Source organism: Acomys russatus, chromosome X, assembly GCF_903995435.1.
Source record: "Acomys russatus chromosome X, mAcoRus1.1, whole genome shotgun sequence".
NCBI lineage: Eukaryota > Metazoa > Chordata > Mammalia > Rodentia > Muridae > Acomys > Acomys russatus.
Genome location: NC_067169.1, coordinates 19,879,199 through 19,893,573, shown reverse-complemented (window position 1 = coordinate 19,893,573; position 14,375 = coordinate 19,879,199). Strand labels below are relative to the sequence as shown.

General features: G+C 42.9%; 1 protein-coding gene across 2 annotated transcripts in view; it reads left to right on the top strand.

The window, feature by feature from the left end:
- Positions 1-11,848: 11,848 nt before the first annotated feature.
- Positions 11,849-14,375, top strand: part of Shroom4 (shroom family member 4) — a 207,472-nt gene continuing 204,945 nt past the window's right edge. Inside the window, exon 1 of one of the 2 annotated variants that reach the window (XM_051142252.1) lies at positions 11,849-12,094. In XM_051142252.1, coding sequence (XP_050998209.1) covers positions 11,978-12,094 — 117 coding nt within the window. In that variant the 5' untranslated portion in view covers positions 11,849-11,977. The remainder of the gene's footprint in view (positions 12,095-14,375) is intronic. The other variant, XM_051142251.1, reaches the window with a different exon arrangement.

Sequence of the window (14,375 nt, the reverse complement as noted above, 5' to 3'; positions counted from 1 at the left end):
GATGGTCTGTGTGCCCTGATCTCAGGGGAATTAAGAGTTATTTCACTTTTTGTAGCCTTTGAGACTTGCTTTGTGTCTGAGCAAGTGGTCATTTTTGGAGAAAAGTTCCATAGGTGCTGAGTAGAATATCTGTATCTATATAGATCAATCTATCTATCTATCTATCTATCTATCTATCTATCTATCTATCTAGTGTGTGTGTGTGTGTGTGTGTGTGTGTGTGTGTGATTGAAATGTCCTGGAAATATGTTAGGTTCACTGGAGTTTATAGCATTAATTAGCTCTAGTATTTTTCTGTTTAGGTTTTGTCTGAATGAATGGTCTGTGTATTGGGGATAGTGGGGTATTGAAGTGAGTTTGAGGATCAATATATGGTTTAAACTGTAGTAGTGTTCCTTTTGTAAAATTCCTTGTCCTTGTTTGTGTGTATAGATATTATGAATTGCAATGTCCTCTTGATGGAATTTTCCATTCATGAGTATGTAGTGCCCTTTCCTATCTCTTCCAATTAGTTCTGTTGAAGTCTAATTTGTCAGATATTGAAATGGCTATACCACCTTGCTTCTTAGGTCCATTTGCTTTTCCCATTCATTTTACCCTGAGATGATGATGTCTATCCTTCATGTGAATTTCATCCTTTTTGTTGTTGTTGTTGTTTTTAATAGCTGAGTAATATTCCGTTGTGTAAATGTACCACAGTTTCTTTATCCACTCTTTGGTTGAGAGGCATCTAGGTTTGTTTCCAGCTTCGCTAGCAGGCTTGGCCTCCGATAACAGGATGAGAATGTCTGTGGGATCCACTGGAGACAGGAGCAGAAAGGAAGGGCAAGCTGCAGCAGGTGGTCTGCCACAGGGATGGAGGTGTTTTGAAGAACCAGGGGGAGAAGTGAAAATCTGTAGTTATGTTGCCTGCTTCCCTGGAAGGAGTGCCCTATGGTTTCCCAGGGAATGCCTCCTTGATTTCGGGACTGGGATACAGAAATAAGTGGGAAGAAAGTTTGGAGGGGAAGATCTGTGTGATCCACCGGCTATGGGGACAAGGGAAATGGAGCATGTGACAGGTGATCTGCTGTACATTGGAGGGAAGACTGGAGGACTGGATTTAAAGCAATGGAGGGAGAAATAAAGATCTGGAGTTATCCTAGCTTCTTCCCTGGCTGGAGTGCTCCTGCAGTTTATCTTGAATCTTACAACAGCTCTACACGTTGAGTACAATTAAGCCAATTTTACAGAAGAAGCCTCTGAAGACCAGTGCTGGTAGACAAACAGAGCTATAATTAATAATGTGATCATTAGGTTGAGTTCTAAAGCCTGGGTGGGAAATTGGGTTTCCCCAGTTAATTGTTATGTGACCCTTGGCAAGTATCTTCACTTCTCCAACCTTCAATCTCTCCCACTGGCAAAAGAAAATGATAGGAAAATCTGATCTTGTAACGGTGCCTCAAGAATTAAAGGAAGCAATATACTCCACATTCTTTGAGAAGTGACTGGCACACGTAGGTATGTAAGAAGAAAGCCTGGATCCCAGTCCTAGTCTGCTGGCCTCTAAATATCACCTCTCTCCATTACCTCAAATGGCCCTCTTCAAACGAGCATATGCTGTTACCACACCCTGTGTACCCACACAAAGTATTTGCTTGTTCTGTTTCTCGAATTGAGCCTTGATTACTGGCAATGGCAAAATTTAAGAAAATTAACCCTTAACCAGCTCTTGGCTGTGAAAAGAGCGCTTCTTGTATTTCTGTATTCATAATTCTAGATCACGGGTTCACTGGCTGTGTTAGTGACAAAACCCAGGGCCTTTCCAATGCTATGAATGTAATACATCACAGAGCTATGCCCCTGGCTATGGGGCATGATCATTTGCCAGCAAGCAAGGCAATGTCCAAAGTTCTGTGTCAAATTGTGACCTCCCGGAGCTGCAGTAAGCTTCCTCATCTCACCTTTTTTCTCTTTTCATTTTCTCAGAGGCCACAAATGTTAAGTTCCTTGCTTTAGGTCAATTTTAATGGGGAAAGTGACATTTAGGCAGGGAGATGCCAGTATTAATAACCACAGGAGTTAACATTTATGAATCACTTAGTATTCCAGGCATTATTATCAGTGTTTCATATCCATCCTTACAACCTCTTCTGAGTTAGGGACTATTCCCATTTGTTAGAAGAGGAATGTAGGTAGAGTGGTTAAGTAACCAGCTGATAGGCATCAATCTAGTGACTGCAAGATACTAGGATTTCATTTCAGGGCCCTAAAGCCTACACATACAATAATACTACACTATCTCCATTAATAGAAATGGTGTAATTAATAGCCAGAGGCTAATGCTGGTATCCAGCAAAGCCCTAACACAGAGTAAGCATTTATTACATAATTGTGGAATGTTGGATGAACTGTTCACTATGTCTATTTACCATGCAACCCAGTAACAATTATACATTTAACCAAGTAAATTGATGTCTTGTTATTAATTTGTCTAAATATCAAATTAAACTATTTCCCTGGACTTGGTATTCAGTGTGGCTCCATATAATTTAATCATCTGTTAAAAATGTACAACAGAGCCATTCATTCATTCTTTATTGATTGAGAACATTTTCTAGAGGCCAAATCACTGTACTATCTCTAGCAATACAGAGATAAATAGACATAAAACTAACAGTGTAGTGGAGGAGACATTTTACACACACACACACACACACACACACATACACACACACACGCACACAATCATGATGATGTAGGTATGAGAAGGATGATTGGCAGGGACACCCATGAGAGATGCTAAAAGTATAAATAGGCAGAGAGCACTTTTTCTTTCCAGTGTGTCTTTTTCTAGTAAAGCAGGCTCATTCTATCTAGATGGGTACATTACCTAGTTCTGGTGAGTCAAAGAATTCTGTTCTTCTGGCCATTGTATTTGGTCTCAGCAAGAACCCATTTTTGGAAATTTCACTGGCACTATTTCAGAAGATAGGTCTGTGTTTCCACTGGGGTTGCTAAGTGGTAAGATACAAATCTAAAGTTCTTGGTTCCTAGTATCTTGGCATTCAAGTTACGAGAGAACCTGCCCGAGAACTGGATCAACGGAGGAAATCAGAGCCAAGAGATGAAAAGCTGCTAATGACATCATTTGGGCACATGGATCTAGCTATGCCGAAGGTAGCCATGCACCTTACTATTAGTATCAATAACCCTTTCTTTTGACCTAAACTTGTTTGTGTTCTTTCTCTGTACCTTGCAAGCAAAATAACCCTAATTCATACAAACAACTCTCTAGACTTGTGTATGTGCATCCCTCCCTCCCTCCCCCCCTTCTCTCTCTCTCTCTCTCTCTCTCTCTCTCTCTCTCTCTCTCTCTCTCTCTCTGTGTGTGTGTGTGTGTGTGTGTGTTGATTAATTGGAGAAGAAGTCCTAGAAATAATTAGGCCTGAGGGTACGATTAAAATTTTGATCCAGGCATGATGGTGCAATACCTTTTAATCCTAGCACTTAAGAGGCAGAGCCAGGTGCATCTCTGAGTTCAAGGCCAGCCTGGTCTACATAAAGTCAGGGCTACACAGAGAAACGCTGTCTTGAGAATACAACAAAGCTGTGGTAAAAGTTACTTAAACAAAGGAAAATACTTCATGGTAGGGGGAGACAGAGACAGCATATGAGTGGAGTTGGGAGGGAGGGAAAATATAATCAATATAGACTGTATGATACAAATTTTAATGTCCAATATAGCAGATACCGTATTCAATTTTGGGTAGCCAGATGGTAAAGTGACAGTTGGTGGAGGTAAAGATAAATCTGCATAGCCACATCAGAGCACCTGGAGTGCTATGTTATTAATGTGACAGTGGACTGGGGATGTGGCTTAGTGGTGGAGGACAAGCACAGAATATGAAAAGTCTCAGATCCCATGTGCAGCATCACACATGCACAAATGAGTTAAACCCCAAAGAAATAAACTGCAGACCTAGTTTTAAAAGATTGCAGCAACTACTTCTTACATCTACTATCTACAAACCAGTCAAATGTTCACATTTTCCTCTTATTATTTGCTCTATAGTATCATGGATCAGTAAATAAGAGTCAATTCCGACAGCTCGATAAACAGAAATTTGGTACGTTTCAATATTTCAGGATCCCTTTTAGGTTCGGGGTCATTTCTTGGAGGTGTCCTCTTTCCTGTCAACTCTGGATGGGTCAGTCTTCATCTATTGCATGATTTTTAAAAATGCATCAACATACTATCCAAAAATGTATTACTCATACATGTAAAATTGTGTTTGGTCTTCTAGGACCAGTGGCAAGTATTCAATGATGATTCACACGTATGTGAAGATTCTATGTTAGCTATTGTGTAGCTTGGTTTTCACCTTCAAGAAACGTGTAGCCCAGGAAAGGGGATACATACAATAAAATATGAGCAGGGTCACAATGAATTAGAAACGGAGCAATGGAAACATCAAGAGTAGCTGATGGTTGCTTCTGGATAGTGACAGTTTCTTCTCTAACTATGAACTTTGTTCTGAGTTGAAGTTCTACCCCCTGCATCACTAATGAAAAGGCACAGAGCGACATGAAAACAGGCTGGTTTTAGGGGGACTGCCAAAGTGCCCATAATTTGGTGTTTCTGTAGCACCAAGTGTGGGAGTGGGAGATTGGCAAAGAATTGGGGATGTCATGGAGGATAAATGCTAGCTATGCCGGAAGGACCCATATAAAGAAGAGACTTAGTCCGAGGACTTAACCATTTATTCAGTAAGCAGAAAGGAGCCATCAGAGTAGTCTCATGGGAAGTGACATACATTTTGTGCTTGGTTATACTTTATTAGGAGCAACTTTTGCTACAAAGTAGAGAATGGATTCAAAAGCAGTGGGAAGCACTATGGATGTCAGATAGGATGGTTTGAGATGGTGCTGACGTGATAGTGAGGGTGAAGAGAAGTGGATGGATTTGAGAATCAATTTAGGACTAGAAATGATTGTGTCTCATGATTGGATGGGTGTTGTTTAGGTTTCTGAAGTTTATTCCATATCAATGAAAAGAAACATACTAGAAGTGTCCTATATACTTGAGCATTAAGAAACTGTTCTGAGATTCCTGACTATCATTTGAGGATTCAAGGCCCTTTTTCTTTAGTAACTAGAGCTGTCAGGTCCTCAGAAAAATTACTAGGTATCCTCGGACTTTAAAAACAAATATCACGTGTGGGTTTGTTCATGCATCTATCCAGGCTGAATATTATACATGAACACACCTAGGCATGTGATCACATCCTCCAAAGGAAACAATTGACAAAATAAAAAAGAATCCTTTCTGGAAGCCCACCTAATTATTCCTAGATGAAGCAATTGTTCATTCTTTCCTTGTTCAGCTGGATCATTATGAATTTGAGTTAAGAGGATAATTATTTTGCCAGGCAGTGGTGGTCTACACCTTTAATTCCAGCATTCGGGAGGCAGAGACAGGCAGATCTCTGAGTTTGAGGCCAGCCTGGTCTACAGAGTGGGTTCTAGGGTAACCAAGGCTACACAGAGAAACCCTGACTCAAAAAAAAATAATTATTTCTTTTCAAGTCAATGTTTTCATAAGTGAATTCATTTCTACCTAGAGCAATTGTTGGTGGATGTGCATGCATCTCTCTCTCTCTCTCTCTCTGTCTGTCTCTCTCTGTCTGTCTGTCTGTCTGTCTGTCTGTCTCTCTCTCTCTCTCTCTCTCTCTCTCTCTCTGTGTGTGTGAGCACTATAGCAGCAAATGTCTGTACCCACCAAGCAATCTTTCAGGCCTCGTATATACTTCTTTTGGCTGTCAGCCATGTACTTTTCCAAAGCTTCACCAAAACCACACTGGGGTTAAATTTTCTTTAAATGCTCAATAAATTGTTCTACCTTCTCTACCCCTATAAGAAGGAAAAATGATGGAAATGTTTTGAAAAAGAAAAGTGCTGCCTTTTTGGTACGTGTGTTATTTTTATTTTTTTCCCTATCTGGAGGGATCAACAGAAAAAGGTTATGAATGACTGGATAATGATTCCCTGAAAACAGCCCTGGAGAACCATAACAGATTGATGAATACACAGCATATACCAAGAGGCAGCCTCTGAGCTGAGTACCAAGAAGAGCTCACCTTACAGCCTACATATCAGATCTGAACAGTTCATATAATTTTCACATCCTTGGTATGAGGGAGGAGTCAGGTACTGGCTGAAACAGCTCTAGAGCAAAGGTGAACATTCACCACAGCTCAGCTGAACCAGCACCAGGTGCCCGAATTTCCCAAGTGCAAATTGAGATGATACTAGTATGCTTAGAACACATGCAAACATACACACTCACACACATACACACACACACAGGCATATACACATGCACATGCACACACACGTGCATGCACACACACACAATGAGAGAGAGACAGAGACAGAGACAGAGGGACCAGATTACTCAGCTCAAGAAGAGGCCCTGAAAGAATGGGATGATCTAAAAGGCATATTTAAGCGACAGAAGTACTCTTTATAAAGTTATCCGAAGAAACATAAGGTCCATATTTCTTTAGCAGTTCTGTTTTTACAAGGATTTATTTAACTAAAATGGTGTCTAGGCTATAGCATTTTGTATACTGGTGTTAAATTAGCTTTAATTAACAAGTAGCAAATCTCAGCCATGAATCTTTCTCTAGCCCGAGGCAAAATTCCCTAGGAATTAGATAAACACTCTTTACTAGGATAGTCTACTCAGAGCTGTCTTTTGCTAAGCCTCCCCACCCCAACTGCCTTATACTCTGAACTAATAAATAATTAAAAAGGGGGATCTTGCTGTTTTCATAACCTGTATATGAATAATACCTACAACGTCTGACAATTTTCTTTCCTTTCCACTGACAATTATCATTGCCCTAGATCTCTCTCCATGAGAAACACCCAGAAGAGTCAGAGTAAGATCAATGAGGAAAGATAGAAAGGGCACTAGAATCCATGTACAATAAATAGTCCAATAGACCTTACTAGTGAAGCTAAAAGAAGAACATCTTTTGGGCAGGGCTTTTGTTGTAGTGGGCGAGTGCTTGCTTAGTACATATGAATCCTGCACAGTGGAACCAGTACAAGAGTGAAATGGAGGAAATTGATTCCCACTCCCCCTACCCCCACAACAGAGCAAATTGCAATATACAGATGATTAAAGGCATTATTACAGGAAGCCCCTGCAATCTCTTTGCCTTTCTTCCTCCCCTCCCCACTTTGACTTCACTGAATGGAACTGTGGCCCTCATACTCACCTTTTGCCTAGTGCTCCATCATTGAGGCTCACTTCCAGCTCTATATGTAGGTTTGAGGTAAAAGTCACTATTGACTCCCAAAAGGTCTTTAATACAGAAACAAGAGAATAGTGCTAGGAAGTTTTAAATAGCCTCATAGGACCACTATTTTAGTCTTCTTCCTTCCTCAAAAGTAAGCTGACCAAGTTTTAATGAAAATAGGACATATATATGTATATATTTAAATTATTTCAAAATTTCATATATAAATACAATGCATTTTGAGCATTTCATTCCCATGTCCCACTAACTCTCTGGGAATCCATTTCCAACTCAGTTTCGTGTCTTCTTTAATAACCCATGAAGTCTAATTTGTGCTGTCCATGTACTCACGGGTCTGAGGTCATCCACAGGAGCACAGTCAGCCTGCCAGGGACCATACCCATAAAGAAAACTGACTCTCTCTCCCCCAGCAGCCATTATCAATTATTAGCACCTCAGTGAGGCGATTAGAGCAGGTCTTGTACAGGTAAAAGGAGATGGAAACACCTAGTCTGGCCTCTTATTGCTTCATTTCACACCCTTTGTTATCCTCCTTGACTTTCCAATATTAGCATAATACTTTAAATATTTTATTATTTTAATAGGCATGTGTGTGCAGATGCCCATGATGGCCAGAGGTATGGGATCTCTGTGGAGGTAGAGTTTCTGGTGGTTTAGAGCTACAGAGCTGACAGACATGGGTGCTGGGAACCAAACTTAGATCCTCTGCAATAGTGCTAATGACTCTTAGCACTGATCTATTTCTTCAACCCCCAGCAGAATATTTTTAATTATTAGCATAATATAGACTTCCACATAAATCCCCTTTTTCTTATTATAATTTCTCCTGGTGAGATTATCTATTCCAAGTAGCTTTAATTACAAGTCAAATGTGTTATTACCAGTCACCACTCCTCTGTTGATGTATACTTTTCTGTTTCTACCCACATATTAGAGTTTCCACTTTTTTTTGTACACAGGCAATTTAACATAGAGTGAACTCGTCACCTCTGTTATGGTTCCAGTGTGTGTGCAAGAATTCATGATGACTGTTTTCTATTGCTGTGTTCTCATTTGATTCATCTCCATCATCAAGGCTTTGTTTGCATATATGTGTGGTGTATATATGTATGTATGTGTTATGTATGTTGTATGTATGTATGTATATATGTATATGTATATATATATGTGTGGTGTATATATGTATGTATGTGTTATGTATGTTGTATGTATGTATGTATATATGTATATATGTATATATATGTGTGGTGTATATATGTATGTATGTATGTTATGTGTTGTATGTATGTATGTATATATGTATCTATGTATATTATGTGTGGTGTATATATGTATGTATGTGTTATGTATGTTGTATGTATGTATCTATGTATATGTGTATATATATGTGTGGTTGTATATATGTATGTATGTGTTATTATGTTGTATTTGTGTATGTATGTATATATGTATATATATGTGTGTTTGTATATATGTATGTATGTGTTATGTATGTTGTATGTATGTATGTATGTATATATGTATATATATGTGTGGTGTATATATGTATGTATGTGTTATGTATGTTGTATGTATGTATATATGTATATATGTATATATATGTGTGGTGTATATATGTATGTATGTGTTATGTATGTTGTATGTATGTATATATGTATATATGTATATATATGTGTGGTGTATATATGTATGTATGTGTTATGTATGTTGTATGTATGTATATATGTATATATGTATATATATGTGTGGTGTATATATGTATGTATGTGTTATGTATGTTGTATGTATGTATGTATATATGTATATATGTATATATATGTGTGGTGTATATATGTATGTATGTATGTGTTATGTATGTTGTATGTATGTATGTGTATATGTATATAATGTTAAGAGCCTAGCCAGGAAGTAATCACAGATTTTGTAAAATATAGAGGAATTCAAGAAATCAAGTACCTCAACCTTTATAATTTTACAGAAGAGAAAGATGCCTTGGTGAATATACATTGCTAACTGAAGCCATAACCAGCTTAGCGCTCCATTTTCTCACGTTAGGTATCGTGGTACATTACTTGTTTTTCCAGTACTGAAGAGCTGTGAGTTCAAGTCCAGACTTCCATTATGAGACTCTATTAAAAAAAAGTAAAAAAGAAAGAGCGAGGTTTTTTTTTCCAGCAAAGCAGAAAGATGATATCTCCATTATACGTACAAGACGTCTACTATTTCTGTATTATTTATGCAAAGAATGAAGTCATTCATCTTCCCCTTTAATGTTGAAAAGGAGAAGATAAAGAACCAACAGCACTGTGGAGTATGGCTTGGAAGAAAAATAGTTTGGCTCAAGGCTAGCTCAGTGCCTTGTTTCATATTAAGGTCAAGAGAACTTTTTTCCCCCTTTCTAAAGTGTTTTCATATGTATTATTTCATCTTAGTCTCTCAATAGGTCTCAGTGGCAGGAAAGTCAGAGCTTGTTGGCAAAAGTTTACAGATGAAGAAAATAAGACTGCAAAGACTTAGCTCAGTGATTTGTTCAAGGCCACCTCTATAATTAGGGACAAGGCCAGGGCTCCAAAGTATGTCTCCTGTGTACATATACCTTCGTGTCTTAGACACAAGATTCTGGTAGTCCTTGTGTAGTGATCATACATCCTGCAAGATGAACTTTATAGATTTCAATATGCTAACCGCTGACTTTCACTACGTTCCAATTTGAAATGTTACTCCAGAAAGTAAAAGAAGGCTTAGTTTCAGAGCGGGATGGAACAAATGCATTGCAGCTTCAGTCAATATACAACTTAAAAACCAACAAGCTGGGGCTGGGGACTTAATTCAGGGATACAGAATGACTGCCTAGCATTCTTAAAAGGCCCTAGGTTCAGTACCCAGCATTGTACTTGTGCACACACACATAGCAACAAGGGGTTTCAGGCTCTGGTATAAAAACATTCATCTCAAAAGGGGGGTGGAGATCAGGGGATAAATCTCAAGATAGACCACTTGCTTGTCATGAACAAGGTCCTAAGTTCCACCTTTAGTGCCAAAATTAAAAAAAAAAAAAAAAAAAAAAAAAAGGGCAGGGGATCAGCAAATTGAGATGGCATTTTCTGATCTCTGGTAACACAGTGTTTGATCGTGGCTTCTTATGTGGATCATCTCTAAGGATACAAGGCAGATTATAAACATCCAAATGACCATTGTGAGAAATGTCCTTGGCACGATGGGGCATAGGGCAGGCAGCAGGATGTTTTAGAAACAGTGAGGAAACTGGGAGCCGAGAGTGGACACCTGAATTGTAGAAAGCTTTCCAGGGAAGGAAGGCACTGGATCCTGTTTGTCTGTTGTGAGAATGAAATTGCATAGGATGGGAAAGGGCACTGGAAGGCGATACAATGTCAGAAGGTCCTGTTGATTCAGCACAGGCTTGCCAACACTTTCCCTGCTAGTGTAAAGCCCTTTAAAAAGTCACTTCCCACTTGGGGCCACAGAGACACCGCCTCCCGCCCCCCACCGAGAGGGGAGATAAACTACTTAGGCCAAGGCTGAGAGATCAGCATCAGCCAAAGTAACACACTCATTTCTCAGGACTGTTATTGTAGCTGTTAGGCCCTATCCTAAAAGCTGGAGGAACAGGCTCAACCAAAAGCAGGTGATGGGGTATGCTTCAGGCCCTGTGTATAAGCTGATTCTTCCAAAAGGCCCATCATTCCTCTGCCAGCTTTCTTGTATGCTTGTATTCAGCTAGTCAAAACTTTGTAGATTCCCTAGGTTGGTCATTTCTGGGGGGGGGGGGGGGGTAAGTGCAAGGCAGTGCCAGGATCCCAGATGAGTGGAGTATATACAATCCCAGTCATAGGCACCAGCAAGGAGCTGGTTTGTAGCTGAGCCTGGTCAGGGGATACCCTCAGTGCTCCTTTATTTAAACTATGCTCCTAGGCAATGTTCCCTAATGACTCCACACAAGTCGAGTGTACTTGGAGCAGCCTACGTGCACAACCTCTCTGTATTTGCTGGTCCACGGTATATTTTACTTTCCACCCCTTTAAGCAAGGTCCATAGATTAGCAGCCTTGTAAGTGCCCACTCCCCACCCCCACCCCCACCCCCATGTGCTCGCCCCAGAACCTGTGTCTCAGGACCTTCAGAAGAAAATGGCAAGTCTAAGAGACATGAAGGAGCTAATCAGAAAAGTGCACGCGGCCACGAGGGCCATGCACAGTGACTTTCACCTCGGTTTGCTTGGGCTGAAGGAGGGGCTGGTAGCTCCTCAGTAAAAGAGGAGGACCAAAGAGGGGGCCTACTTGAATGAAACAATGTAACAATTGATGTGAGGCCTTGCCTGGCTCCCACTCCTCAGCGATTCTATAGGCGAGGTCCCAGTGACTGCCCCTCCCCATTGCTCCGTTTTCTTGTCCATTAAGCGCCATCCCTCCGCCTCTCTTTCCTTCTTTTCTTTTTTCCCCCTTCTCCCCCTCCTCCTCTCCCCCTCTCTCCAGCTCCGTGTCATTTCCTCCTAGAGCTCTCTAGCTGCCTGAGCGTCTCCAGCCTGGAGAGTAGGCGGAGCGGGGCGGCGCGGCGCTGGAGGACGATGGTGGCTGAGCTGCTGGGGGCGGAGGCTCCGTAGCCCCCACGGAAAAGGAGCCGGGCGCCGCCTGCCCAGCCGAGCCGAGGATGGAGAGCCGGCCGGGGTCCTACCAGTACGTCCCGGTGCAGCTGCAAGGGGGGGCGCCCTGGGGCTTCACCCTGAAGGGGGGCTTGGAGCACTGCGAGCCGCTCACGGTGTCGAAGGTAAGGAGCGGTGGCTCGCTCCTCAGGGCGTCTAACTTTGAATGGGCTAGCGGGTGCGCTGACTGCGCGGGTGCGGGCCTCAGCCCCACTTTGCGACTTGGCCGGCCAGAGCCTGAGGGGCTACAGCCCCAAGGAGAGGGTCCTGCCTCCGGAGCGGACTGCAGTTAACTGTGGCTGGAGGATGGGACCCTAGCCACCTGGCCCTGTTGGAGCTTTGCGTGCAGTCACACTCGCGGGGCACCGGGGCAGCCCCGCTTCCCCCACGGCAAGGAGGCCACTCACCTCCGTGTGGGCTGCAGGAAATGGCGGCTGCTGGGGGTTCTCCTTGCCTTGGAGGGCCCTGCGCCCAACTGGACAGTAAGGGGCTGAGGGCACGAGCTGGGGGAGGGAGGGGGTGGGCGCTAGGCGCTAGCTCTCCAGGCTCTGCCTCAGGCTGTCCTGCCCAAGGCAGGTTGCTGGGCTCGGGTCTGGCGCGGAGCTGGGGGACTGGATTTTGGTGGCTTTTCTCAGCCTCTCTTTCTACAGCTGGACACACAAACTTGCCCGTTCTGCGCTGGGAAGTTGCTGCTGCCGGTTCCCCTCGGCCTTTCCCTCCCTCTCGAGTTCGCCCCCCCCCAAGCCAGCGAGATTTCTTGCACACTGAGAAGTGTGGAGGGAACTTTTGTGCCATGGAGCACAGCTGTGTGAAGCGGCCACTAGGGTTGGTTTGATTTAAGAGCCTGTGGTCAGCTGGAACCAAGTAGCAGCTAGAGGCCAGGGGAGTGAAGCACTCCCAGTAACTCTGGAACCTCCAAACCCAGGCATCTCTAGTGGGAGTGAGGGTGGAGGATGGGGACAATTGGAGCGGTGACTGGGAAGAGTGACTTGTTAAGACTGCTCGGCTCACCTTGAAGCACAAGATTGCCAGGTGGAGGGACTTCATGAACTTTAGCCCACTTTCTTGTTGTTGTTGTTTCTCTTACAGACTCAGCTAGGGAGCCAGAGTTAGTCCAAGGCGGGGAGAAAGCATTTAAGATTGTAGGTGGGGGAATCTAGCAGGAGGTAGAAAGATGTAGCTTTTTTTTAGGTAACAAATGTAGCTATAAGGCTTCTTGCGCCCCACCCCCTTCATGTTGTTTACTTAGCAGCTGGACTCTGGAAATTAACTGCCCCCCACCCTCATAATAACCTGTGTTTTGGTCTCTCTGTGCATTGGAATGCCTCCCTAGCTAACTTGTGCGGGTGGCCTGCAGGTGTGGTAATAATGTGTTGTTCATGGGTGAACCGGTCAGCTCTGGCTGGCTGGGGCGGGGGGGGGGGGTATTGAGGCAACCTTTGGAGGGTATTGGCAGGGACCTGGAGAGGCTCTTTAGCCTCCTCAAAGTAGGCAATCTTCATCTTGGTTTCCTAGCCAGATTGACATAGATGCCTCTGATCTACCGTCACATCCCTGCTTTAAGGCTCTGCTCTTCCTTTGGCAGCGGCGGTCTCTGGAGCCAAGCAAACCCATCAAAGAGCCCCTTTGGAGAGGGGACTCCTAGCTTTGAAGAATTTCCTCTAATCAAAGTCCTCCTCTTTTCCTCTCTTTCTACCAAGGTCACAAAGGGCTATGCAGCTCTCTGTAGTGTGCCAGTTCCTCCCTTTCTTTTTCTTCTCAGGCTGCCCACAGAATTTCCAGTCGGCCTGGACAACCTGCCCTGGAGAGGTCATTTTCAGTTGTGTTCAGGCTGACCCAACCTGCCAGGCACCTCTCAAGAGTGCTTGTTGCTGTGGTCCTGAATTATTTTGTGAGCCCATAGGAGCATGGCAGGGGGTGTTACTAAGTATGGGCCAGCCAGCAATTTGTGGTCTGGCTGGGGGATTATTTGAGGACAGATGAGGGTTTTCTTGGCCACACTGTTAAGGAAGTGCCTCGTGTGGAGAGGCAGGGTGCCTTTTAATGATTCCTTTTCTGTTGAATGCACACTTGGCCCCTATTATATGGAGGTTCATTATTACATGCATGGATATGCAGGAGGTAAATTCAGTTTACTCATTCCTCCCAAACAGCCTGGCTCCTTAGAGTAAAAGCCAGGTATAATGTGCAAGGTTAGCTGGGACATTACATAAAGGGGGCGGGGCTTTTTTCAGTGTAATGTTTGCTGCTTTCTCCTCCTCCTCCTCTTCCTCCTCCTTCTTCTTCGCAAGATACTATTTGGATTATTCATTTTTCTACCTTAGTTTTTAAACATGCTTTAGAACAATACAGCTTTCTCCTCACAAGTAGCTTTTAAAATCTGTATCCGCTGGTGGGAGCGGACTA